Source organism: Daphnia pulicaria, chromosome 4 (assembly GCF_021234035.1).
Source record: "Daphnia pulicaria isolate SC F1-1A chromosome 4, SC_F0-13Bv2, whole genome shotgun sequence".
NCBI lineage: Eukaryota > Metazoa > Arthropoda > Branchiopoda > Diplostraca > Daphniidae > Daphnia > Daphnia pulicaria.
The window spans coordinates 4230346-4258107 of NC_060916.1; the positions used below are offsets into that span (position 1 = coordinate 4230346).

A 27762-nucleotide genomic window follows, 5' to 3' on the forward strand; every position below is an offset into this window, starting at 1 on the left:
CCCCATTTTTCGAACGTGAATGTTCTCCTTCATCTTTTTCTTTCTTGTTTCTCAATCCCTTTTTATCTCCGTCGTCTATCCGTTGCATTTCGACGTTTCTCGTTCTGACCGTGAAAAAAAAGGAAAACGACTACGTCAGTGAGGAGGGGGTTGAGTGTGTCAGGCCGTGACCAATTCCGTCTGCAAAGTGATTCATTTCTCGATTGTATAAATGTTTGAAAACTGCCTGCTTTGGGTCTTTTTTCTTCTTCTTCTTTCCTTCTCTTCGAGTCGATCGTCGACGAATTTACATCGGAAATGGAGTCGTTGCCATTCCACGGTTATTGGCTGTAGGTACCCGTCGATACAATCACGTCTTGAAATTGATTGAAGACTTGTCATAAGTCAGCCAGACTGGCATTTTGAATGGCCAACAACTTTTTTTTTTCTTTCCCCCTTCTCCTTCTTGCTTCTTTTCTCTTCTTGCTGTGGCTGTTGTGTGAAACTTCTTCGTCTTAACGATTCGCTCGCGATTCGCTTATTTGGGATTCAAATTTCCGTGCTATTGGAGAGGATTCACTTCGGGTGAAGAAGAAGAAGAAGAAGAAAAAAAAAAGGATTTTAACGCCATAGTTGTTGCGTGAGGTGGACCCTTGTCTCGCCATCGGTATGAATATCTACCTACTCCGCAGTCCCGTCCCCCTTTTTTTTCCACCACCACCACCAGGTCGAACAAGATGTAAAGCGACAGCCGACGTTGAAAGATATCTGCGTCTTTTATATTTGTATTTTTGTTTTTACCTGGCGTCGATGGAAGCGAATTTCATGTCCATGTTATGAACAGAAGTGAAGATGTTGGTGGCTCCCTGGACGACGCACTCGCGGGTCTCGGGCATGGCGACCGGAGTGCAAGTGGCGATCAAGACGGGCTCGTTCCGCGTGCACAGCGGCAGGTAAGACACAAAGTGGCCCTCGACGAGTATCACCTATCGATCGCGCCATCCGCCCCAGACGCGCACAAATTCCATTCAAACGCATAAACAAATGTCAGCCAAAATAAATAAAGAAATAAATAAAATTTGGGAATGCGAAAAATATGTCTGTACCTTTTGGTCGCCGAATCGCATTTGCCTGCGAGCGTTGCGCGAAACATTCATGCGACAGAGGAAGATGCGGGCGTCGTCGGCGGGAGCGACAACGGCGTGAGGGCCGCCGCCGATGTTGGCGCTGTTGCCGCCGCCGCTGCCCGGCGGTCGTCCCAGCTCGTTTTGGACATTCTGATGGTCTTGCTTGTCGATAATATCGTACACGCTGTCGCCGTGAATCAGCAAGTCCTCCTGCGAAAATAAAATAAAGAAAGAAAGAAAATGAAAAACCCATCGATTTCCAGGCGATTAGTTATGCGACTGACCGACAACCGGCACGATCTTTAAATATACAATTTATTTTATTTATTTATTTTTATTCCACATTTTGATTTTATTTTTTTTTCTTCCTCCCTCCTGCCCAAAAGTCCCGCCGAGTTGATACGCCGTATAGGGACCCCCATTTACAAACAGACGAACAGACCGTTTCCAATGGCGAGATTATTCGGCACATAAAGAGATGTTAATCGGCCACAAAGTTACACTAAAAAAAAAAGTAGAAAAGAGAGACTGAAAGGAATAGAATACCAAAGAGAGCGCGGGGAGAGAGAGAGAGAATGTATGTGATGGACCTCTTTAAGAAAAATACGACGTACTTGTGACTCTATGCATATTACATGTATATATAGGCGATCGGCTGTTTGAGAGCTGGGGGGAAAAAAAGAAAGAAAAAGAGTTATCTGTGTAATAGACAGTATATTTATAAATACAATGTACAGATAGCGCCGTCTGCTGTCTCCATTTTTTCTCTCTCTCTCTCTCTCTCTTTCCTTCTCTCATTCTTTTCGTTTTCTCCCTGGCATATCCTTTGAGTTGGCCTATTGGTCGCAGCGTGAGAAAAGGACATCATCTCTCGGCGGGCGCTCTGCCCCCTCCGCTCAAACCGGCCCGCCGGCCAAATCTCATCAGACGCAATCATATATTTTTCTACTTGGCTACTTCGACCTCTCCTACGTATACCCGGCCGACGAGAGCAAAAAAAAAAATATATGTATAAAACAAGAAGAAGAACAAAATTAAAAACAAGTTTTTTGTTTCTCTGTTACTCATTTCGCATTAAAAAATACAAAAATCGTTTTTTTTTTTTTTTTCCTTTTCTTAATTTCTCGATTGTCTAGCGCAGGTTGGCGTCTCTCATACAATAGCCCAGCTTCACCACTCCACGGAGAGATGGGAGCCGGCCCGTTGTTTGTCGCGATTGTTGTTTCTTTTTGACATTATTACCCCCCTCAACTTTTTTATTCGTCCGACCGAAACAAGAAAGAAAGAAAGAAAAAAACCCCAGCAAACAGTAGGCGATTCAATTTTCTCTCCCAACTAGCTACTATACCCGAATTTTTACTTTGGTATCTTATATGCTGCCTGTAATGTATTGGCGAAGAGAGAGAAAAAATAAAAACTAAATCAATTGCGAGTCCGCGGTCGACACCATAAAAGTAACACAACAACTCGCCAAGTGTCTAAAGAAAGAAAAAAAGAGCCCCAAAAAAGAGTGTTTGTGTGTGAGATGTGAGATGAAAATAAAAGAAGAGTCCCAGATCTTCATGTTGAAAAAGAAAAAATGACGCCCCGGAGAGAGTTAGAATATCGCCGAGACTATACGGTTCCACATATCCAATAGAGGACCCAACACAGAAAGAGAAAAGAAAAAATAAAACACATATAAATAAATAACAAATATACAACATTCTACACTATACGTATGTATGTATCTACGTGTGTGTATCGGAAATGCGCGGCCCCGGCTCTTACCATAATCCATTCATTTCGATGCGAGCAAGATATCAAAGCGAGTTGGGGGCAAACGAAACAAGGAGAACGAACGGGTTGAAGCTCAGAGAGAGTCGAGAAAAAATGTATAAAGACGAAGACGAAAATCCGGGAAGAAGAAGGAACAAAAAATGCGACTCTAGCCAGTTTTTGATTCTCATGAAGGAGCAGCTAGAGCTGCTGCTTTTTTTTTTCATTCAACATCCCGTTCGAAAAAGCCCATACATTTCATCCGCATTTGATTTAAACAAAACAAGAAGAAGAAGAAGAAGAAGAGAGCTCAGCGCCATATGACGGAGTCGTACTGGAATGTGGTGCATATTGTTGTCTGAAAAACTTTTTTTTTTTCGGGGGAGATTTGAAACATTCCAACAGCCGTGAATATGGAGTTCTTCTTCTTTTATTCCTTCAGCCTCATCTCTCCAGATGTAACGAAAGAAGAAGAAGAAAAAAAAGAGATTTCCAAATAAAAAATCAAAAAAAAAATCTCACACCTTTGAGAAGAAGAAGAAGAAGAAAAAAAGATGGTGATTTGTTGTTGTTGTGATAAGATGAATGACCTGCTTGCCGCTCGGCTGGCTACTATCTATACACACAACAACAACAGAGAGTGTATATGTGTACAACGCGAATAGAACCCCAAAAAGGTCTACCCCGTATCCCCTCTCTCTCTCTCTCTCTCAATAGTCTTGTTAGAGCTGCCACTCTGACGTCTCCGAAGTTTTCCAGTTCTCTTCTATTTTTACATGCATATATAGTGTACCACGTATATACACTTTTTTTGATTCGTATATAAATATTGAAGAGAGAACGAGATGGAAAGATGGAGAGAAGAAGAAGAAGAAAAGTAAAGCAGTTGAGCGATAAGAATAATGCTGCTCAGCTGTCTCTGTGTGCTAAAATGTGCTGAGGTCATCCATCACAAACCAACTTTTTTTTTTCTGGGCTAACACAGCAGCCAGCCCAGCGCAGCCATCCAACAGCAGCAGACCGGATTGCGCATATATAGCCAGCAGCAGCTCCAGAAGCCACATCCCCCAATTCTCTTCCTATTGATACAGTAAAGTCATTCTATCTCATCGGGGAATGTATATATCCCCCGCATTTTCTCGCCTTTATACAGCGCCCACCCAATTAAAGCCGGATTATATGGCTGACTGGGGTTCTGCCCTCCTCCTCCCCTCTTTCCAAAGGCCAAGAATTAATACGTCACACAGAAAAAAAGGGCAAAGAAAAGACGCCGGACAAGTGGAAATGATCTGCATAAATAGCGGGACAAAAAGGTTAGGAAATATATTTTCTTCTTCTTCTTCCTTCTTTTTTTACATAATCAGTTAGTAAAAAGCTAAGAGGGGATTGTGGAAAAAGAACGGCAGCCGTCACGGGGAGTGGGCATCCATCGCGCATGGATCAACACGGTGAATGACACATCTCCAGCTGATGGGAGCGCTGCAGAAGAAGACAACAAAACAAACCTGCGCTGGGCTTCCTGATGCAGCAGACATGTACATGTAACGTTCATTCTGATTAGATTTGGTTCTCCTCCGAGTTATTTTTTCCCTATACGAAACGGTGGGGGCCTGGTGTGACCGTGTGACTACAAATTGGCTGATTTCTTCTCTTCTCCTTTCAATCAGCAGCCGTCCGGCCGTCCAGCCGCGATTCCTCAAAAGGATACGAGCCAAACAGACACACAGACGCAGACTAGGAAAAGAATAAAGAAAAACTCTCTCTCTATTTTCTACCCTGGAGACAAACAGCGTATGATTCACATCTATACAACAGCATAAATGATGACTCTATTTTTTTGTGTTTGTTGGTTTTTGCCTTTTGTTTTTGTTTTCTGTTTCTGTTTTTGTTTTTTCTCGTTCGTTTTATTTCTCCCATCTATTACCTTATCGTATTACGTATTAAAACAGATGCCTGATGGATCATGTAGATATTATACAGCATTGTGTACGCAATACAGTTTCTTTTCTTTTTTGTTGGTTTTGTTGTTTGTCTTGTTTGTCTGAGATTTTTTCCGTGTCCTTGCATAATCCGCCGTCATATTCGTATTGTATGTTACGATATGGGGACGAGAGAAGTACATCCAGGAGCAGCGTGGGAACTTTAAACCGGCGCCCTCCAACTCTCTCTCGTCCGCTTCTTCTATTTTTTGTTTCTCTCTCTCCGTGTTGTGGCTCGACCACTCGGAGAACTCGACGCGCAGAAAGGCCATTCGCTTTTTCGAGAAAAACCAGCCGGGCCAAAAAGAAACAAGAGAGAGAGAGAGAGAGAGAGACTCAACTGCACACACATACAACGAGAAAACGAACAAGACACACACTTAATTGCACTTTGCTGTGCGCCTCGTATAAAAACCTGCCCTGATGATGAGCGTCTACTGTGTACCACCACCACCACCACCACCTACTGCCACTATTTCAGCTATTACGATATTCTATTCCTTCAAGACTTGATACCCTCATGTGCGCCCAGAAATGCCATCAAGCAAAAGGGGCTTTCTCCATCATCATCATCTACTCCAAAGGTATAAGACCCATAAACTCATAAGAAGAAGAAAAAGAAGAAGAAGAAGAAGAAAACTTATACTGTAATTCTTATTTTAAAATAAAAAGTAGAAAAATATAAAATTGTTTCAAGGATACCCAGTTTATACCTCCCGGCCTATAGAGCCCGGTCGTTCAAGTAGTCATTTTTGCCTATTGTTCATTTCGTTCCGGTCGAAACCGTAACTTTTTTTTCTTCATAAACGAGCCCCGCCGACCCAACACATTTCGACACTTGACTAACAAGACGACATTGAGGAAATTGAAAGAGTAATTTGAAAAAAGAAAACAACGCCATCAAATAAGACAAAGTGTTTGAAGGTAAATAATCATTTATTTTTTTTATTATTTTTGTCTATTTTTAACTTGCCATTGAATGTCCCAGGTATTCGGCGGCGTTGTCGGAGATGTAGAGGAGCTTGCCGTTTTGCGTCATCATCATCAGGAATCCGTTCATGGCCTGCACACGCAGAAATAAGAAAAAGTTATTATCAAATTCGCCGAAAGTTGCCGTTGACGCTAAGGCGCAATTTAACCAAATCAAATTAAACGAGATAATAATAATCCGAGAAAAGAAAGTTCAGCTTCCCCATTTTGAACCCAAAGGTAAAAAAAATAAAATGAAATAAAATAAAAGGCTCCACTTTGCTTTGAGAAATATAAATCACGTCATCATCAATATTTAAAGCACGATGATTGAGCCGGAGCTCTGCTCTCTCTCTCTCTCTTTTATTTTCGTACATCTCATACAGAAAAAGAAACAGAAAGAAAAACATGGCGCGTATATATACGGATGATTCCGGCTTGAAGAGAGAGAGAGAAAAAGCGTGATTTACGATCCATTAAATAAGATAAGAAATAAAAGAAAAGAAGACCGAGGAGAGAGAGAGAGAGAGAGACCCCCCCGTAAAGTTATTCTTCTTATTCTTTTTTCCAATTTCTTTTTTTTTTTTTCTTTCCTTCTTCTCATTGTGAATAAAAGGCTTGTATTGTATGAGCGAGCGGCATTTTCAACAGTGACATGAGAATACTATGGCGGTGATGCGGAGAGATCCTTTTTTTTTCTTTTCTCCTCTCATTTTCTACATTTAAAAAGTTTCTATATATATATAATATTTCCTTTGCCCGTTCTCTCAAATATATGGAACTGGGCCCGGCTATTGCCGGCTCGTGTGTTCTCTCTCTTGCTCCGGGAACGACCAACAACCGAACCGAGTTGTGGGTGGCGACCGGCGGGACTGCGCGATATTACAACATGCAAATGAATCTCCCGCGTCGCTTCCATCCCAACGGGAAAAGAAAAAAATGGAAAAGAAAAAAAAACTTCTTTTCTTTTTTCCATGGTATATACCCTAGCAGTGTCTATTGCACTGTGGGCTGTGTGCTATTCATTTTTCTTTTCATCCTCGTCGTTCTCCTCTGTTAACCCGCGAGTCGTTTTGATTTAAAAGCGGCGCGCCAAAAATAATAAAATAAAATAAAATATAAAATATAAAAAAAAAAAACCAGAACGAGTTCAATCGACTTAAATAAGGTCAACCACAACTGTGCAACTCGCCCACAGCTCGGCGCATATGTAGATATATATAATATAAAGCATGCATATCTACGAATTTATATATATATATACGTATATGTGTAACGGTTATACAAGAGAGAGAAGGGAGGCGAAAAAGGCAATAAGACAGCTGGTTCAGCTTCACCTTTGGCCCTTACCATCTTGCAGGGACAAAGAATTAAAGGGACTCGTCGTTCAATAAAGTATTTCTTTTTTTTTTTTTTCTTCTTCTTCCAAACGAAAGTGGCCTCACAGTTGAAAAAAGAAAATAAGAAAAAGATGAAAGACTCGTAAATTATCGTCGATATCAACTCCGACCTCAAAGTCCCGGATTTATTTTGTTCTTCATTCATTTTTATATTTCCATCTGGGCCGACTGAATAACTGTGTCTGGAAGAGAATTTTAAAAATAAAGACGCAACCCCCGCACACAAACCGAAAAAATGGGAAACAATAAAAATCTCATCTCCATTTCTGCCCGTCGGTGGGTTGCGCATTGGTTTCGGGAGAAACAAAAAAAAAAAAGAAGAATCATGTCCCTCGTTTTCCGCCATTCTCCAAACTTTTCCAAGAAACCTCCAATTTCCCAAAAAACAACAAGCAAGATGACTTCATCTCTTTTTTTTCCCTTTTTCAAACCCCGCCACCCATTCCGGCCAGACGTCCGGTTGAGCGCAACCGAAACACTATGGTGCAACAACCACCGGGATAAAAACGGTAAAGACAAACGCGGAGACCCTCGAGATGGACAAGAAAAAAGAATAAGAGCGTTACGTTGGGTGCGCACAGAGGACGGAGGCCGGCCATCATCATTTGAATTGTTGATGAGAAGCCAGTCGCTGCCGCCATGCGAGCCCAGAAAAGAGCACGAGCCTTAATGAGACGACGGGCCAAACGGTCCCGGACTCGGAAGCTGCACACGGGCGGCACGACCAAATAAAAAAAAAAGGGAATAGACGGGGGGGTTAACAAAGAACGGCGTGATGTGAAGAAATGCGGCATCGGTAAAAAAAAAAAAATCAAATCCATCACCGGAGCATCGGCCGACGCCATTACGGGCCGGCGCAACAACAACAACGCCGGGGCATAAGTCGGTAGAGAAGAAGAAGACACGATATGAGCGCGGGAAATTTGCATAGATCAACCGATAACTCAGGGAGCAGAGAGAACAACAAGAACAGCACAAGTCGTTGTAGTTAGTATTTGTATAGAAAGAGAAAAGAAAAGAAGAAGAAGAAGAAGATAGAGATAGAGATGGTAGTAGTACTAGTAAGTAGCATCGTGATCATCAAGTTGGGGGCTTCCACCCACGAACCCCGAAACGCGCATCCGCCGGCCGGGGCCTGGTTAGATGATTGGCGCCTATTATTACGATCGCTGCATCGGTGAGCGCAACACAACACAACACAATCAAAAAGAAAAAGAAGAAAAAGAAGAAGAAAAGAAACGTGTATACGTGTGTGTGTTTGCATTCGACTTTTAATGACGGCCACGACCCGTCGGGTTGTGGCCGGCATCGTTCCGCCGTTCGGTTGGTGGTGGCGGGGGATTGAAATATCAGCGCGCAGAGTGCGGACACGATCAAGACGTGATTATAAAGATAGACGGGAATTACAGATGTAGTAGTCGTACTCGTGTAGAGTGTGTGTCTATACAACACACGACGACTATCGACGTGAAAGAGAAGATAGAGATAGATGCATGTATACCTATATGTATATATGATAGATATTGCCATTGAGATGAGAAGAGAAGAATGGAACAAGAAGAAGCGCAGTCCATCTTTTTTCATTATTTTTTACGACGTCAAAACGGCCAATGGGTTTTTCTTTTCTTATTTCTCTCTTGTTTGTTGTTCTTCTTCTTCTTCTTTCGGAGAAAAAGGCCAAACGCTTTTGAGTACGGGTCAGGGCGCCTGGGCGCAACTGTGGCGTTGGCTAACGCATTCAGGAACAAATTCCCCAATCAACTGTTATGGTTATATCCTCTGTCGACGAGCCAATCAAGTTGTTGCGAGCCGAACAAAAGTTTCACGCGCCGTAATACGAAAAAAAAACGACCGAAAAGAGAAACAAACAAACAATACGGCCAGCCATTAAAATGAATGTTCTCTCTTCAAGTTTTGTGTTTGGTTTGCTTTTTTCTATACAGACACCACCAATACAACGGCCTTAACTCGTCAACGACCCAATACCAATTTTCATGTCTGTCTCTATCGTCAATCATTTTCGGCTCTCCTCACCTCGATATATTGTTCTTAACCCACATACGCGAGTATTATTTTATCTATCCATCCAATCGGACATTCTCCTTTCATTTTAGATTAGTAGATTACCCATAAAGATTGACGAAAATAGCAACTCGAACGAGAGAGAGAAAAAAAAAAAGCAGTTCAAACTTTACATTCTAAATCAAATTATAATCTTTTTTCGGGCTCGCTCCAGGCGTTTCCGGCTGACAATTAAGGTCCCCTCCTTACTTATTATTATTCTACGCGTGGGTATATGTCTAGTAGTGAAGGCATCATCGGCAAGCGAGCGACCGCAACTCGTGTCAGCGGTCAGCTGGGGGAACGCAGAGGTATAAACTTAGACACCCAAAAATTCGGTTTGGTAAGTCTAAAAAAAGTCGCTGTATAGTCAAATATCAATAAAAATGCGCCACAAGCCCCAAAAAATGTTGTTGGCTGTCGTCTTTTTCTGTGATTGGAGCTCGGCTGGGGGAGTGTCTGTGTGTGTGTGTGTACACACGCGTTCTCGAGTGTCTGTTGATGACCGCATACAATTATATCAAAAAAAGGAAAGAGAGAAAAACTATTTATATATCCATAGACCCACACAAAGGTAGAAAGAATAAAACAGACGGTGAAAAGAAAAAGAGAAGAAGAAGAAGAAGGCACCGCTTGGCAATAATGTATCGGGATTATCTATATTCTATCGACTTGTTGGGTCGTATCGTAAACACTCGAGACGAGAGACGATGCGCACTTTCCACTGATTTACGACGCGCTGATGGCACTTGAAAAAGCGCGCGCCCGGCACAAGCCCCACACACAACACACACACACACAGGCAGGTAAGGCGGGGAAAAAAAAATCTCTGGACGGGCACCAGACGGACAAGACGATATAATATTATTACTAGAATAGAGTCGGAGAAGGACAGCCTAAAAAAAAAGATAGGAGAGATGTATCGAAATTTGAGATTTCAATCCGATAAATACAAGAAAAAAATCAAATAAACTCGAGAGAGAGAGAGAGTTGAGGTGTGTAATCATGCAGAAGCAAAAGCCCATAAGCTCTTTTAGTTAACTACCGGCGCGTTGGAGAAGGAAAATAATAATAAAAAAAAAAGATCCCGGCGACGAGATTACAACTCCCGTATGTACCTCGTTAGATGTGTAGCCTACAATAATCATTCGCATATATACAGGGGGAAACAACTGGTGGAAATGATGAATATCTCGTCGACCGCACCGATTCATCACATATTATTTATCATCATCCAAAGCGAAGGGAGGAATAACACAGCGAAAAAAAAACCCACCACTAAAAAAACTAAAATTAATGAAAAATCTACAAAAGCAAATCAAAGAAAACGCGTTTCGAAATTTATAATTGGAAGTTGGTGGAGTCTCCATCAAGAAGAGTAACTAATAACACCCCATGACTAATGAGTCGGTGGTATCACACGCTCTATGTGCGTATAGATGATGGCCATTTAAAAACAAAAAATATTAAACCTGACGAGTAACTCGAAAACCAGTCATACCGCCAATGCACACACAACAGTTGACGTCGTTTGATGACCACCCTGTCACAAACTCGATAGATGATGATGACATTCATTCCCCCATCCTAACAGAAATATAAAAAAATATATAATATCTATATAAAAACAGGGAAATTCAACATCAAGTGAAAGCCGTAAAAGGCAGACGACCGGCTCAGGAATTCCAACTATTTTCTCTAGAGGACTGATGATTGTCTCTGAAGAAAAAAAAAACAAACCTGTAGGTACAACTCCAATGATCTATGGTCCTTTTTTTAGAAAAAAAAAAAAAATAATAATTCGAATCTTGTTTATTATTGTCTCTTTTTCTCCCCCCTTTTGCTAATCTTTTTCCCATCGGCTTTTTGACTGATGGACGTCGTCGTCTCATTAAACAGGGCCCCTCCGCATTAAGGGCGATGCGATTTGAAGGTATTTACACTCGACGTCATCATCTTACGGAAGAAGAAAAGATAAACAATAACGGCTTTTTCTTTCTTCTTTTTTGTTTTTGAAACACAAACACAGAAAAAACAACCAAAAAATAACCCAAAAATCTAAAACCGGTTAGTGTGGGCTACGGCAACGGGGCCGAAACTCCTCTCGCTCCGATTTTCTCACGGCTCTGTTTGATTAAGATAAGGAGGGGAAAAGCTCATTATGCATAAATATGAGAGCTACGTAAGAGAGAGAGAGAGAGAGAAAAAAAGAAAGAGATGATGGTGTGTTTGTGTTTCTCTGCGAGCTGCTCACCCGCGTTTTATAAAAGATCCGGCCCTTTTCAAACTTCTTGTTTTTTTCTTTTTCTTTTTTTTTACTTTACATTACATATTAGACGGGCCGGGTAAGTCCGTCGGCCGCTGTGTGTGCACCGTGAAAAAGGAGCCGGGGTTATACACACACAACATATACGCAATGCACTCCATCAAACTCCATCGCCGGGTAAAAAAAAGAAGAATAAAATACAAAAATAAAATATTAAAAAAAGGACGACATATAACAACGACCGGCGTGCGCTGCGCCCGTATATATCCGCGCGTATTATTTAAATAACGCCGCGCATCGCTATCGCTATAATTAAGGGGGCCAGGCCAAGCGGGAGTAGCGGGAGAGGGCCATCCGGCATCGTATATACATAGCGGCGTCGGCAGCTATATACGATCCGCTGCTCCATCGTGATGAGCCCCCAATCGAATTCCCCCCCCCCCCCCCCGAAAAATATAAAATTCAAAATCCCAAAAATAATAAATTTCGCCGTTTCCTTTTAAAAAGAAAAATCGAGACGAATCAATCAACCGCTTCGCCGGCCCACTGTCGTCAAGTGGGTGGAAGAGGAGGAGGAGGAGTAGTGATGGAACAATAAGAAATCAAAGAAAATGAAATAAGAGAGGGGGAATAAAATACTTTTTTTTTCAGGGAAAAAATCTGAGAGAAAAAAAGTTTAAGTGTTCACTAGACAATGTCCTGGGTCCCGTATTCATTTCTTGAATTCCGTCCAGTAAAATAGAAAAAAAAAGGAACTTTTTATTATAGAAAAAGAAAGAGAGAATGGCAATGTTCGATGCCTTTAGAAAGATTTTCTCATTGTTTTATTACATTTGGGCTCTCCGCGTTTGGCATAGAAATTGGGTCCCGACGGAAATGGGTATGCAGAGCCGTTCAACATTAATAGGAGAGAGACTATACGGCTACGGCCAGAGAGCCCGAAATGTGGAGCATATTGCCACATGGGGAGGAGGAACTTAAGGGGAGGGATAGGTGATTGAATGAGGTCGAGACTCGTTTCATTTTCTCTTGCCCAAAAAATCGCCATCAAAGAAAAACAAAAGCGGCCAGCTGATGTGATATAACTGTCCAGGCCGCCCCTACGCACATCCATTTCTCCGCGCCTTTTTACAGCGTTTCCTTTTCAAACAGCTCGGCCGAAAACCACACAAATCTCTTGATCATTTCCACACACCGTAACTGGCCAAAAAAACAACAACCAAACCGCCGGACCAAAAAAAGCAGAAGGGAAAAAACTAGTGGCACATTCCTACACCACCGCCACCACCACAACCACAACCAAACCTGGGCCGCTATCCAATTTTGATTGGGAAAAACGTGATCAAACACCCGGCGAGGATGCGCGAATTCAATTCAATCAAAAATCGGATCGGAGAACAACAAAAAAAAAAACGAAAAAAATTTCCCGTCGATCGTTCGGGATTGACCGAGTTGGTCAAGAGATTGAGCGAGAAGGAGGTAGAGCTGATTAGCATTTAGAAGAGACTTGGACAAATTGAAATCGAGGGAAGGTAAAAAACCAAAAAATCCAGGGCACGTCAACCGTTTTTTGTTTGTTGTTTGATCTGGTTATTTATTAGATTTTTCGTTATTTGTCTTGGGAAGAAAAAAAAGGTGAAAGGAAAGAAAAGAAGAAGAAGAAAAATAAAGGGGAACCCAGCGGGATCCAAGCGCTGGCGCGCGCCGGATCACTTCATCGATGTGCAGCAGCAGCAGCGGCAGCAGCGGCCAAAATAATATCAAGAGCATCATCTTTTTATATACATAAATATATCGACTGCCACGTATATTTTTCGTACGTGGTGCTCGCGTTTAGTGTCGTAAAAATCGAAGAAAAATCCCGAGCGGAGATGAGGGGGGTGCCCGCTTTCTTCTCTAGACCCTTTTTTCTTTTATAATGTCATGCAAATGACTCTGCTCGTATTCATACTTGTACACACACATATAGTATATGTGTGTGTGTGTGTCTATTTCTTTGGGGCACATACACATTCCCCTCCAAATGTACCTGATGGGAATGTCGGTTGTGGAAGAAAAAATACCGAATGTGCGTGAGCCCGTCTCTTTATTTTTTCCACCTTCATCTGCTGGGCGAATGAACCGAACAAACTCAACAAGCCCATACAAACAAACACATGCAACTCACACAGAAAGGGATGGCAAAGTCTGAGAAGAGTGATGACGATAATGACCGGTACTGAACCTCAATCTCTCTCTCGTGTTACACATAATAAGGCTCATAGTGTTCGCTTGAAATTTTGATATTTTTTTAAAGAGGAATCTTGCCGAGCAGCCTTCAATCCACCTCCAGGGATGAGGGAGAATTAACTATCTACATTGTTTCTTCTTTCCTCTTCCGACGGTTATTTTCTCAGATTTGATTTTTATCAAGTCAATCCAAATTAGAGAAAGAAAAGGGTTGCCTTAGTATTGTGAAATCAAGTCTAACATTTTCAGGAAAAAAAAAGGTTTTCAATTCGAAGCAAGAAATCTGCATGAATTATCGGGGGGTTATCAGGGACGAATAAGACAACTTTAGAAAAAATTCACAAAGAATAAGATCGCAAATGCCTTCTTCTTGTTGCCTTACACACAACAAGGGGCACAAAAGTGTTCGCCTGAAATTGTTATTTTTAGATTTCTTTTGTAAAGAAGAATTTTGTCATCAAGCAGATTTCAATGCAACTCTAGGGATGAGGAAGAATTAACTCTACATTGTTCATTGCTCAAAACATTTCCTTATTTTCTCTGCGCCGCCCGTTATTTTATTTTATTATTCTTTCTCAGATCTGGCTTTGATGACGTCAATCAAAACTGGAGAAATAAAAGGGTTGAAATCAAGTGTAACGTTTTACTAGGAAAAAGGGTTTAAAATTCGAACTGAGAACACTCTGCAAGAATTAGCGAGGGGGTTAGGAAAGACGAATTAGACAAGATAAAAACAAATTCAAGAAGAAGATCACAAATCGGCGCAGTGTAACGGAAACAAAAGGACGTTGGGTTCCCAGTTTGATTATTACCGGGTGGCTTTCTCGATAAAACGAACGAAGAAGGAGCTGCACAAAAGAAAAGACTAGGACAACCAACGACAAACTGTGCAGCATCCGGGTTGATTTTGATAAGACTGCGCTGTCAAGGTGAAGGCGAAAATAAAAGCGAAAAATCGACAATCAAGCCTAAACGGTTGGCAGGCCCACACCAGCAACAAAAACGACACGTAATACAAATAGAAAAATAAAAAAAAAAAAAAAAACAACAGCAACAACAACCAGACAGCAAGACAACGAGCCTTTTCTGTACACACGGCCATTGCAATCGCGCGATTCTTTATTTTTGGGTTTCGTTTCTCTCTTGTTTGATTTGCCTGAGCTTTCCCATTTTTTACGATCAATCTCCCGCGACTTGTTTGCCTTAAAAAAGAGAATTCAAATTTTCCTTTTTTCTTTTTTTCGTATTTTGGCGGGGGATGTCGACGGTCTGCTGAGGGGGAAACTTCAAAAAATTCCCGTGACTCTGCAAATAACAGCGGCCACTAGCCATAGGAATCACGTTACATCTGAACTGTTTCGTTTTTTTTTTTTTTTTTTAATTTCCCATATTTTTCAGAGTTATTGGAATTCTTTTTTTTTCCACCCATCATGTCCGCCGTTGAAATGGATAGAAAAGGAGGAGGAAATCAAAGTTATATCCAGGCGAAATCCAGCAGTGCGATCTGACAGCTTGTTAAGTGTATCACACACACAGAGAGCCGGGACCGACGGATATGGTATGCAGGAGGCGGAGAGGCGAATGGATTTCACCGATTCTCTCATAAGATCTCCGAAGACAGCCGCACATCATCCCAGAGCTCTCGGCCAGCTAGGGAAAAGAAGCAGAGAGTGCTTCTTCTGTCTGGAAAGACCACGCCCCAGCTCTCTCTCTCTCTCTCTTTCATTCAACTTCTCTCGGCACTAGTTTGTCTGTCTAGAAACGAACCACACATTCCCATCTATACGATATTAAACGTCTCTCTCTCTTTCCAGCCGCATGTAGATATATCGAGCTATTATATATATAGAGAAACCAATTTGAAACCCCCCCCCCCCCCCACAAAAAAAAAGTTTCAATAGGTCAACTCCTCCTACATGGTTGAGTCGATTTTCCATGGAATCAAAACTACGCAGTTGTTGTTGTTGCTTCATTTGGCTCTTGAAATTTCTCTCTTCATTCCGGATTGACGTCATGTCCGATAGACATTCCATCAACTGGGCTACCGTCCCCAATGACATCATTAACTGGAATTATTTCCCGGCCGTCGATATATATATTGTCCAAGAAAAATGAAGCGAGAAAAGAGAGCAAATAGGAAAGAATAAGAAAAGAAAAAACACACAAAAATCTGAGGGAGGCGATCATCAGCCGCACGTGCGGTGTGCATAACGGGGCGCACACGTACCGGACTATGTGAGCGGAATAACTAATTGACCGCACCACGTCCGTGCCTATCTTCCGGCAAACCACAAGACTCCATCATAAAGTGAATGAATTATTTATTTTACCTGGTCTTTCTATTTTTCCCTCTATTTTTTCTCTTTTAAAAAAAACAGACAAAAATAATAATAATTCCCCCCTTTTTTTGTTTTGTTTTTTAATTTCATTAGAAAGAAGTTTCGGCCGAGTGACGGGCCGAGCATCACACACACAACCACTGCCACCACCACTACCAGCATGCGGCTTCTGCAGCTATTTATCTAATGACTGAGCATTAGCATCGTAAATTATACACAGGACGATTGTCGAATGTATAACGCCGGGTACCGCAGACAACCCGATCGTCTACTATACTACTCCGCTACTACACTCACACGACCGAATGAGCGAGTGAAAGATGAAAGGAGATCCGGCATCCCTTCAACACACTAAAAAAGAAAAACATTGGAGAGTCTGCCGGATGCCCATTTGACATTTTCAAAAAACAAAAACGGCGCGAATTCAAATTGGCCTTTTTGCTTATCTTTTTTTTTTCTAGCCCAGTTGCATCTCATTTTTCTTCTTTTGTTGGACGGAAGAAGAAGAGAGTCGAAAAGTCATCATTTGGGGAAGCGACAACCCCGACGATGATGATGATGATGACGACTCAGACTGGGACCTGGATAATGATGATGATGATGACTCCATTTACGCGCGCACATCACACATCTAACATACTCACACACCTACGTAACCGTTGATGCCAGACTATACGACGACGATGGTTATGTGTACGTACGCACACGTACACAAGACAGAGAGAAGAAAGAGAAAGAAAGAAAAGACCGTCATCATCATTAAACGCAATGCGGACGTGTCGGGCCAGATTCTTTTTTTCTCTTTCGCAGCCGCCCAACTTCTTAACTTTTTCTCTTTTCCGACATTTTCTCATCGGAGCCGATGGAGTTGGCGCGAACGTCAAGGGAAGCCAGTCGGCCTCGTTTTTTTTCTCGTCGTACCATCTTATATAACCCGGTTGCATCACGTCACAAGGTGAGAGAGAGAGAGACAAGACTATCTTCTCCGCTGGAAAAATAACTTCGGTGCCGACTGCGCCAAACGCAAAGCCCGTAGAAGAAAAAGATTCGAGTCCAGATTGATTGTTATCTGCCGATTTTTCCTGTCGATCGCTCTTGGCTCTATCCATCCCAAAGAAGGACGGAAAAGAGCGGCCGACCAAGGGGGTAAAGAAGTGGAACAATTCCGTCAGCGGGAGTCGGATCGGAAAGAGAAAATAGAAGAAACAGACAGAGAAACAAACGAACAATCAGAACAATAATCAGATCGTTTTCAGGGGAGAGAAGAAAACTGTTGGCATGTCGCCGCCGCTATCAGAAAAGAATTCCCCCCCCCCCCCCAAAGAAAAACAAACAAAATAAATCATAAACCATCAAGAAAGAAAAAAATAAAAGAATAAAAAAAGGGACCGAGAAAGATGCGATACTGGCCGCCGCCGCCGCTGCGGTCACGCTATCATCCACCCTCTTTGAGGGAGGTCAAAATAGAAAAGAAAAAAAAAAAGACCCTAAGAGATTCTCATCGGGATGTCCGCCGTCTCTTGAAAAATCATCAATAAATGCTTTACATGTATATGTATATACGCGGCCGAAAAGAAAAATACAAATAAAATCAAAGACTATATTGCAGACATTTGGAGCGCAGGCAAACAAGTTGTCTCTGCCCGAACCGATGACTAATGGATCGGAAAGATGTTGCAGCGGTTCTGCATGTTTCTTTGCTGTTCTTGTTCTTGTTGTGTTTTTTTCAGTTTATTTCTTGGGCATAAAAACGAATGGGAGTTGATGGCCTTCATTGTTATAATAACGACCATTTCGAATGAAAAAAAAAAAAGTTTTGTATTTTCCTTATTCCAATTTTTCTCTTTTGTATCGGCCCAGTTGCGTAAAAAAAAAAAAGTTTTCTGGATTTATTTCCTTTTCCTGAATTTTTTTTTAAGAAGAACTGGGAGAAGGGAAGGGAAAAGGAGCCCATCATTTCCAATTCGGAATCCCCCGCCATCAAATAAAAAGAAAATAAACAGTCTGAAAATGTGAACATTGGAACGTTTAGCGCCTGGCACACAATCGAATTCCAAAACGAGAAAAGAAAAAGAAACTCGACAGGAAAAAAACAAAAAGGAAGAGAGAGAAATGGATATGGAGGGAAAGACAGAAAGAAAGAAAAAAAAAACATTTGAAAGTCAATCGGGTGGCGCGAGAGAGCGGGAAATTCAAAACTGCGGCAATAAAAATCCCCGAAAAAAGAGCGAGAGGAGCAGCTCAGCAGCACAGCCGGTCGAGAAAAAAAGAAACGGCCCGGTCCCGATATGGTGGCACACGACAGCGCGCCCGCACCATTTCCATTCAAAACAAGATCAATATAAGTATTGTAATGAGACACGGCCGTCTCCAGCTGTTTGGGCATCAAGTCGAAGAGCTGTAGGTGCCGAGCCGGAGTCGAGTCGAGAAGAAGAAAAAAGAGGATGAAAGCGAAACACATTTCTTTTCTCTCTTTTTTTGGCACCGAGGAAACGCACGCAGGGGGCTCGGACCAGATTCTTTATTATTTATTATTTTTTTCTTCTTCTCCTTCAATAATAAAAATAGATGAAAAACATGAAATGAAAAAAAAAAAATTCAAACGCGGTCAGGAAGAAAAAATAAAATTTGGAGGGAAAAATAAAATAGTTTTGAATCATCGTTGTGTCCTTTAAGGTGATGCGTGCTGTCCGCTCGTTTTCACACGGACGCCAAACAACACAAAAGATTGGAAAATTTCCCGCAACTGACAAATCCAACAAGGGCAGCAGCACGTTTCGGAATCAACACGTCGTTTTCCATCACAATAATAAAAAAAAAAAAATAGAGATCCCCTTATCTGATTCTCTTTTCACGCCATGACGTCATTCTCCAGTACTTTTTTTTTTCCCTTCGACGTCGATGACCAAAAATGTCCCCCCATTCCATTTGTTGTTTTTTTTTTCTCCCCAACCGAGATCCAGCTGGATTTTGTGTTAAAGTAGACCATAACAGGAAAGATACTATATTATATACAGGGGGTAATACTGTATAATATGTCCAGTAGGCTTGTCTACTGCTATCTAAATATTCCGCTGGTGGAAGACATTCCGACGTACTCTATGTAATCACAGTGGGAGGAAGGGTGGAGAACACATGGCTATATATATATATATACAAAGTAAGGAATCATTATCCATCCATCCATCCATTGCGAGCCGACCTTAAACTTATACATTACCGCTTTTTAATGTATTCAATATCAGGGGCTTATTTTCGATAATGCCATTCAGGAATCTCAGACACAAATGTGCGGCTGACATTTTTTTTTCTTTTCCAAGGGGTTTCCTCCTCTGATGTGGGCCGGCCGTATATACTTGGCCAGCACACACACTTGTTGCTATAGCTAGCTCATAGATTCGTCTAGAGTATGTACATATATAGTAAACGAGTCGAGGGCAAAGGGGCTCATCAAATTGATCCATTTGGTTGTTTCCTTTTTCTTCCTTTTTTCGGTTGCGCTGGGCCTGGGCTCTCACAACTATAATTGGTAGATACGAGACATGAGTACGAGTACATACATACAGGCCGGGAGGAAGTGCCCAGCGCGCACACACACAATAAAGAGAGGGGGGAATCGAAATAAACGTTGCCGCAAGAACGTTGCCTTGCAGTGCGTCCGCTTTGAATATCTGATGATTCATTATGCTAATCCAAATCGACTACTCTTCGACTCCACACAATCAAAAACTTTAATATTTCTTTCTCGACAAAAAAATAAAATAAAATAAAAGCGAAACAAAAAACAAAATAGAGAGGGATATTTCCAAAAGTTTTGTGAAGGGAAGCTTCACGCCCGCTATCACGGATCATCCATCACTCGATCGTTCATCCCCTCTTCTTCTATTCCACATGCGCTTATAGGTGGAAGAAGAAGAAGAAGACGGGGGGAGAAAATTCACCAGGCGGCCTGGAGAACATCATCACACAGCTCTGTGCACAGCCAACGCTACCGTATTATTAGTAGTATCTATACTTGATTTTTTTGTTGTTTTCTTTTCTCTTGTCTTCTTCTACATTTCGATTTTTTCCTTCTTTTTTATTTTTTTTCTTTTCAAAAGGCGATTGAAGAAGAAAAAGTTCGGGAGTGGGTGGGAGTGTGCCGGCTTCTTAACCGGCAGTCGGCTCTTGTATAATATTTCCTCCGTCTTTTTTTTCTCAACTTTTTATTTATTTTTGTTTTCAAAAATTTCTTCGAAAAAACGAAGAAGCGAGCGAAAAGGATGAAATAATAGCGGAAGAAGAAACGCGCACCCATCCATCATTGTGTGTTTTTCTAAAATAAAAGTGTTGCTTTTTATTAGCCCGTCTCTTGTGTGCCTTCTCCTCCCCGAAAAACCATCATTACTTTTAATACAATTATACAATAATGTTGGTTCAGGGCACGATAAAAGCTCACACTCGATTAAGATATTTGAATCGTGGGCTTGCTCGTGCCGCTTTGCTCCTCTTTTCTCTTTTTGTTTCTTTTCTCGCTCACTTTTTTGATGATAGAACAGCAATCAGTCGAGAGGCAAACCCCCTTTTTGTCATGATCGACCTCACTTCCCGACCGCAAATGAACTAAAAAAAAACACCCAAAAAAAGGGAGCACAACCGAAAAAACTCGACTCCAATTTACCCCCGTTCTTTTTTTCTACCATCACCAAACGCGTTCATCAGTTACGGGTTGACGCTTCCCCCCCCCTCTCCCGAAATGTTGAGGTACATCGTGAGCCTCTCTCACTCGGAAACTTACAATCACACACTTGATGAACCAACCAAAACGCTTTTACACAGAGAAAAGGTGAACAAACACCCAAAAAAACCCAAAACATGTATAACATTCCGCACATTAAGCTAACGAAGAAAGCGTTTTCTCCCGCACACAGCTCTCTTTTGTTTTTCCCCCCGAAAAAAAAACTTTGAAGAATGACTCGGTTGTCTATATACAAGCCAAACAGACAATCGAAATGAATCAAAAGAAGTTGTTTTAAAATAATATCATAATTCCACACACGGGCCCCCATTTTTTCGAGACGTCAAAAGAAGTTCCCGAGTTCGATTCTTTTGAAAGAAGAAAAATTCGATTCAAACATGCCATAATCATCGCTCCGGTTTTTTCTGTCTGTGTGTGTTTTTCTCGTGTGCCGACAATGGAGTTTGGCTTTTCTACAGTCGCACTATAAACCACAAGAACAAACCGAAAAGAAGAAGAAGAAGAAGAAAAAAATAGCAACATGTACTCTCTCTCGGCCCTGGCTAACGTATATAACGAACCCCATAACCGTTATCATAAAGATAAACGAGATTGTTGTTTTCTTTTCTCATTTTTCTTCCTTTTTTCCTTCATTCGAGAGGGAAAAGAAAAAATAATTTTTTTTTTTATTTTTTCGTTTCTATACACCAAAAGGTCGGGGCAGCCAAAAAACATCGGCAGCTCCGGGGATGAACGATGGCCGAGCGATAAGATTGTTTTTTCTCCTTTTGAACGGTTGGAAAAAAAAATCGGGAAAATAGCGGCGCTCAGCGGCCGCGTCCTACTGGGTGAGTACTCCCCAACATCATCAACAACAACAGCAACAACAAAGAAGAGCAATTTTTTATCGGGAGATGAAAGAGCGCGCAGCCATTAAACGTCTGACGGTATACACATCCTATGCCGTCCGAAACTTTGTAGAGTCTCAAAAAAAAACAAAAAAGAAAATCAGGAGAAAATCATGGAAGGTCTCCGGGTAGAAAGAAAGAGACGGGAATTCCAGCGGTGGTGGGCCCCAACAAGATAATGAATCAGCAGCGGGGGATATGGCGGTACTGAATCAAGTTGATCGCGACGGACACTCATTTACACCCGATATTTATCCTCTCGGCTATAGCGCATTCCCTTTCAAAAAAGCATTCACTCATTATTCGACGGCTATACACACGAAACAACACAGCAACAACAACAACCCATGAAGAGAAAAGGCCCAGCAAACCATCAAAACGAATCAAAAAATTTGATTGACTGAGCTCGAAACGTCGCTCTCTCCTTTTTCTTTTGTAGAATGTCTCTACTTTCCTAGCTAGCTTCTCTTTTTTCTTCTTCTTTTTATTACATCATCATGGTAATAGATGATAGGGCGCCAGACGGATCCCCCCCCCCCATTTGAACCCGGTGCGTTGTTTGTCGTTGACCTTTTTGACGGTGAGCGCACGCCAGTGAGAGACGCACTCTCTTTTTCTCCCGTCTCTAATCTTGATTAGGAACGACGACGACGACGACTACGACTACTCTTACAGATTATTTGAGCTCCTTCGGCTCCTGCTGCTGCTCCTTTGCACTGTGCCCGTGGCACCATCCATTAAGGTTGAAACTAGAATAAATAGAATATACGGATAATATTTAAGAAGAGCCAACAACAACGGGGTTTTTTGGGGCGTAATAAAAGCAGAGGAGGACCACATCCGGGCAGGTTCCCCTCCGGCTCGTGTGACCTCCACGGTCAACATGAACTGCTCCTATCGAGGAAAGAAAAAGGAAAGAAAAAAAGAGTCTCGAGCTTCTTTTCTCTTGAGGATAAGATAGATACTCTCTCTCGTTCTCTCTCTTTCTTTGCGCGCTATATAATAACATATATATAGTTTAATGCGTTTGTGCAGAGTAAATCCGTGGCCCCCGGAACGGTTTTGTGGAAAGCCGTGAACAAAACACACACACACAGACAGGACGTGGAGCGAACAGCGTCTGGCGCGAGGGCGGAGTCGTCGGATCACGGCGACACAGTTACGGACGCTTTCACACGATGAATCGATCAGCGATTATTATCCAAACAGAACGTTATAGATATTATATTTAGTCGTCGTAATATTTTTCTCTTTCTCTCTTTGCTCTTTTTGGAATCGACAAATCTTCTCTCTTACGGGCTCGTACATCCGTGCAATGCTGGAATTTGCTGGGCTTTTTCTTTTTTTTTTCCCCTTCAACGGCGGCCCAACCCAAACACAACACAGACAGTCAAACTGGAACGTGACGAATGCTTATGCGCATTTCTTTTTCCCGTTTGTTCGTTCATTTTATTTATTTATTTTTCTGCATAACAATGTGCACACGGCCGAGCTTTGGAATTTTTTCATTTTTTTTTTCTCCTTACCTCGGCGTATTGTCGATCAGCTCGAATCTAAAGTAGACATTTGAATTTAAATTTCCCCCTTTTTTCTCTCTCTCTCTTACGGTCTTACCCTATCTCTTCTTGTACCTCCCCAAATCGTTCGTGAAAAGAGAATGTAGGCGGTGCCACCTCGGAGAAGCCACACACACACGCGGACCGACAATGCCAAGACTCTTTTGCTCTCTCTCTCTTACTATCTTTTGTCCTTTCTTTCTTTCTTTTCTTCTTCTTCTTCTTCTTTGCTTTTTTTCTTTTTCTTTTGGGCTTTCATCCTCCTGATGGCCAACATTTTGACAGCCAATTAACTAAAGCCTTTACGAGGCTGCGTCAGACCGAACCCTTTTTTCTTCTCTCTCTTTCTTTCTCTTTATGAGAATCCATTTTTGATACATAACTCATCAAACATTTTTCCCTCCTTGTTTTTTCGAAAATAACAAAAACTGATAAATGACAGCCCTCACTTGACCCCTATCGGTGCGAGTTCTCCTTTTGGTTTTTTTCTTCTTTTTTTCACGGACTTATTCACCGTCATCCCCAAAAACAGACTCTACGATGCATAGAGAGAGAGAGAGACTATATACAAGAAAAAAGGGTGGAGCCGCTTTTCAATCAACGATGGAAATCTGGCCCAATAACGAAGAGGGAGAAGAAATTTCACTGACATTTTCAAATTTCCCGGTAATCAATTGAAAGACCCCAAAAAAGACTTTCAAACGAAGAAATGGCCAAATCCAAGTAGAAAAAGAAAAAAAGAGATGGATAGAGTCGAGAGTGAGAAAGAGACAGGGGGATGCGGGAGTTGGCGGGAAAAATCCCAAAAATCAAATGAAATTGGTGGGCATCGGCGGCGGACGACGCCAAATGGAGATGAAATCATTCGAGTAGCACATTATATACAGAAAGAGAGACGAAGAAGAAGAAGGAGAAGGCAGCGGAACAAGACAAGAAAAGATTGTTGGCTGCATTGAATGAGAAGCGAAGGAAAAGGAAAGAACAAAAGCCTTTCATCATCATCATCATCATCATCATCATCGATGGCGCATTTGCATATTGATGATGACGCTCTCTGCGCAGCTGCGATCGAATCACACGCTACACTATAGAAAATAACAATAATGAGGATCCCTTCCATCCTTTTTCCTATCTTCTTCTTCTTATTCCACACAAGAAAAACTGGGGGTACTATAGACGCGCAACATACCACGATGAACTGACAATTTCATATTTTTTCCAAAAAGAAATATTCATAATAATAATAATAAAAAGATAAAAAAAGAAAAAAGAAAAAAAAAAGATCCGGTTTGAACGGCCCTGCCTGCAGATATGAATTAAGAGACGGTCGATCACGCTGCTGCTGCTGCCCATATAGCTCCTCCGAGAAGCATCTCAACTCTTCTTCTTTTTCTTTTTTCGACTATCTAGCGCGTATCGTATCATCATCCACCGCCCATCCATCACGGCTTCAATCACAATCACGCAAGCCAATCTCTTCTTTTTCTCCATTCGTTTTTGTTTCATTTTTTTCAAAAAAACCAAAATTGTAAGAGAAAAATTTCTATTTTTATTTCGCCTTTTCTTCTTCCAAAAAGTTTTGCGCCTCCCCCCCACCACACCTTTTGTTGTAGTTTATTATATTCCGAGCTACTACTATACTATACTGGTGTATATCTATAACTACTCGTTTTGGGAATTTGGAGGATTTCTTGAACCGCTATTTTCTTTCTTTCTTTTCTTCAGAATTCAAACGAATTTTTCTTATTCAGAGTTTAAAAAAGGGGGAAAAATAGAAGAATTTTTGTTTTTTTGTTTTTCTCTCACACTCTTTGTGATTCTTTGGGTGTGACTGCTCTTGTGCCGCGTTGGAGACCCTCCCGTGAGCTGTAAATAACACCACTACCACCTCCTTCTTCTTCTTCTTCTTCACCACCACCACAGCGTCTTTTTCTTTCACCTCCCCTCTGTGTTGTCTATCGCTTTGGTCGTCGTTGGTCGCGTCGGGGATCCCGCCATGCGTACAAGAAGGGCGTGCTCCTTTTCGACGCGCGTTTTTTATTTTTTTTTTCAAAACTGAAATTTCCATTTCTATTCCCGTTTTTGAATTTCCTTTCATTTTAATCTCGTTTTGTTTTTTTGGTTTTTGGTTTTATTTCTCATTTCGCAGGTGAAAACTTTTGTATAGTGGGCCGCACAGTTTTCACCCCAGCGGTCGAGAAATAAATGACTGTAATTAATCTAATTCGGACCGGAATGAGATGAATGGCGGGTCACTCACCTTGGAGAAGCCGATGCTGGGCGTGGGCATCTGGCCGAGGTCGTGTCGTTTGAAAACTAGAGCCAAGACAAAATAGGAGAAAAGAAAAAAAGATTAAGAAAAAAGAAAAAGAAAACGAGAACAACAACAAAACGGAACAACATAACATGGGAATCGAAAACTATCAAACACCGCCTACTACGCTATTAGTGCACATATATATATACCTACGTGCACGCAGGCATGCCTACACAAACAGCTGTTTTTTTGTTGGCGTTGAATATACAGGATACACAGGATCTACTACACACAGGGTCTGGCTAATGAGTCATTAGTAACAAGGATTTATTGATATCAGTCGTTACTTTCGAAAGTGGATGCCTAATCACTATCAGCTGTCATCGATAACGTATCCGCCATCAAAAACGAGATGGCGAACGGGGCAATCAACAAGAATTAGAAAAAAGAAATGAGGGAGACTGGGAGGAGCTTCAAATCTGGTTCAAAAGCAAAACGAAAACCCAGAAACAAAAAAGAAAAATGCTCATAAATCCACTCTGGTGATTTATCTCATTTTCTCCTGCGGTACCAGAGTCACTCAACTCGTCTTTACCCCCACTTGAAGGGGGAGAGAATTAAAAAAAAAAATGTCTAAATGCACCAACTGGTTATTATCTCATTTTTTGATTGGGAGAAAAAGAAAAAAAAAGAACATTCTGGGAACCACAAGAGAAAGGGAGGAAAGAAGAAGAAGAAAAAAACCCGTTCCGATGTTTTTTCTTTCCGAAAAGATTTTTCTTGTACAATCTTTTCATATGTACGTATACATACATGTAATATCTATACGTATTATATTATTATTATTCTTCCGAGCTGTTGCAATGTGGAAGAAAAAAAAATTCTTTCCATCGTCCACCATGTCTTTTTCTCTCTTGGTTCCTTTTTGGCGTCAGGAGTCCGTTTTCTTTTAAATTTTATTGAGGTGCGCTAACAAACTCAACAAATGACGCTAGATTCTGGGAAACCAGTTTCCAGCTCTTTTGTGTGACTCCTCGGTGTACCCAAGAAAAACAAGTCGCATGTTCTGGTCTCCCAGGTACAGCAGGTACGGCACAGACACACACACACACACACCCGTGTGTGTCATATTTTTTCGTATGTGTAGAGACGAAGCGAAAAATGGCGAGACAACCGGATCTTTACGAGTTAGTTGCCTATTGGGTCCTCGTTGTTTGAATAGAAATGCACGCGAACAAATAGATAAAAGATGGGAAAAGAAGAAGAAGAAGAAGAAGGAATTGGAATAAATTAACTCGAGCCCGTAACGAAAAAAGAAAGAAAAAAAGAAAATCAAATTATCAATTCTTACGTGACGGCGATATTGGAATAGAGAGAGAACTCCCCCCACATCTAAACACCGAAATGTACAACACACACACACAACCAAACAGAAAAATAAAATAAAATAGGAGGAGTTGGATCAATATATGGAATTCAATTAGCGGCAGAGTTGCAGAGAGAGAGAGAGAGAGAAGCGATCATATTTTATGAGCTACAAAGTGTGTTTCCCGCACACACACACACAGCCTCTATGCCGATGATATGCCCACCACAGTTGATTACGTCGCCGTCTCTATCCCAACCGGTCAGAGGAGGAAAAAATAAATAAAAAAAAAATTAAAAAAAAAGGAAAAGGTGTCGGAGCTATAGCGCGAAATAACTCAAATTCCGTGATTTTTCTTATCCATTTTTTTTTTTCAAAATTCATTTTTTCGTCTCCTTTTTCCTCCCCGTAAAAGAAAAAAAAAATAATCATCATCACCATAATAACATAATAACCAGAAGAATAAGCTGTATAATAGACACGGTATAAATAAACAGACGAAATAGAGAGAATTTCTTGAGTTTTTTAAAAAACAGAAAAAAAAAACTGTAAGAACAATGGATCGTAAAAATAAATAAGTTGAGAAGAAACCAAAATGAAGAGGAGTGGAATCTGACGAAGATAGAAAAAAAAAAGATATTGTGTTTGTGCACACATATCCGTCACGAATAAGTGCATCGGCAGTATCTACTCATCTATCTGGGAAAAAAAACAGATTCATTGGCGCCCATCATTTCAAAGAAAAATTTCAAAGAGGGAGAGAGAGAAATATCCGCCGCCGCAGCTGCCGCTTGCGGAGCGAACCTAATCCGGCAACCGGATTAAGCGTGCGTCTACCGTATGGTTACGCA

The 27762-nt window shown here is 41.4% G+C and overlaps 1 protein-coding gene across 5 annotated transcripts in view; it reads right to left on the bottom strand.

Moving 5' to 3' along the window:
- The window catches only part of LOC124337950, a 47121-nt gene that overhangs the window by 6022 nt on the left and 13337 nt on the right, over positions 1 to 27762 (bottom strand). For all 5 annotated transcript variants that reach the window (XM_046791976.1, XM_046791975.1, XM_046791977.1 and 2 more), the window contains exons 3-6: positions 25549 to 25604; positions 5817 to 5906; positions 1086 to 1316; positions 781 to 965 (exon numbers count right to left, since the gene is read on the bottom strand). In XM_046791976.1, the coding sequence (XP_046647932.1) occupies positions 781 to 965; positions 1086 to 1316; positions 5817 to 5906; positions 25549 to 25604 (562 nt within the window). The remainder of the gene's footprint in view (positions 1 to 780; positions 966 to 1085; positions 1317 to 5816; positions 5907 to 25548; positions 25605 to 27762) is intronic.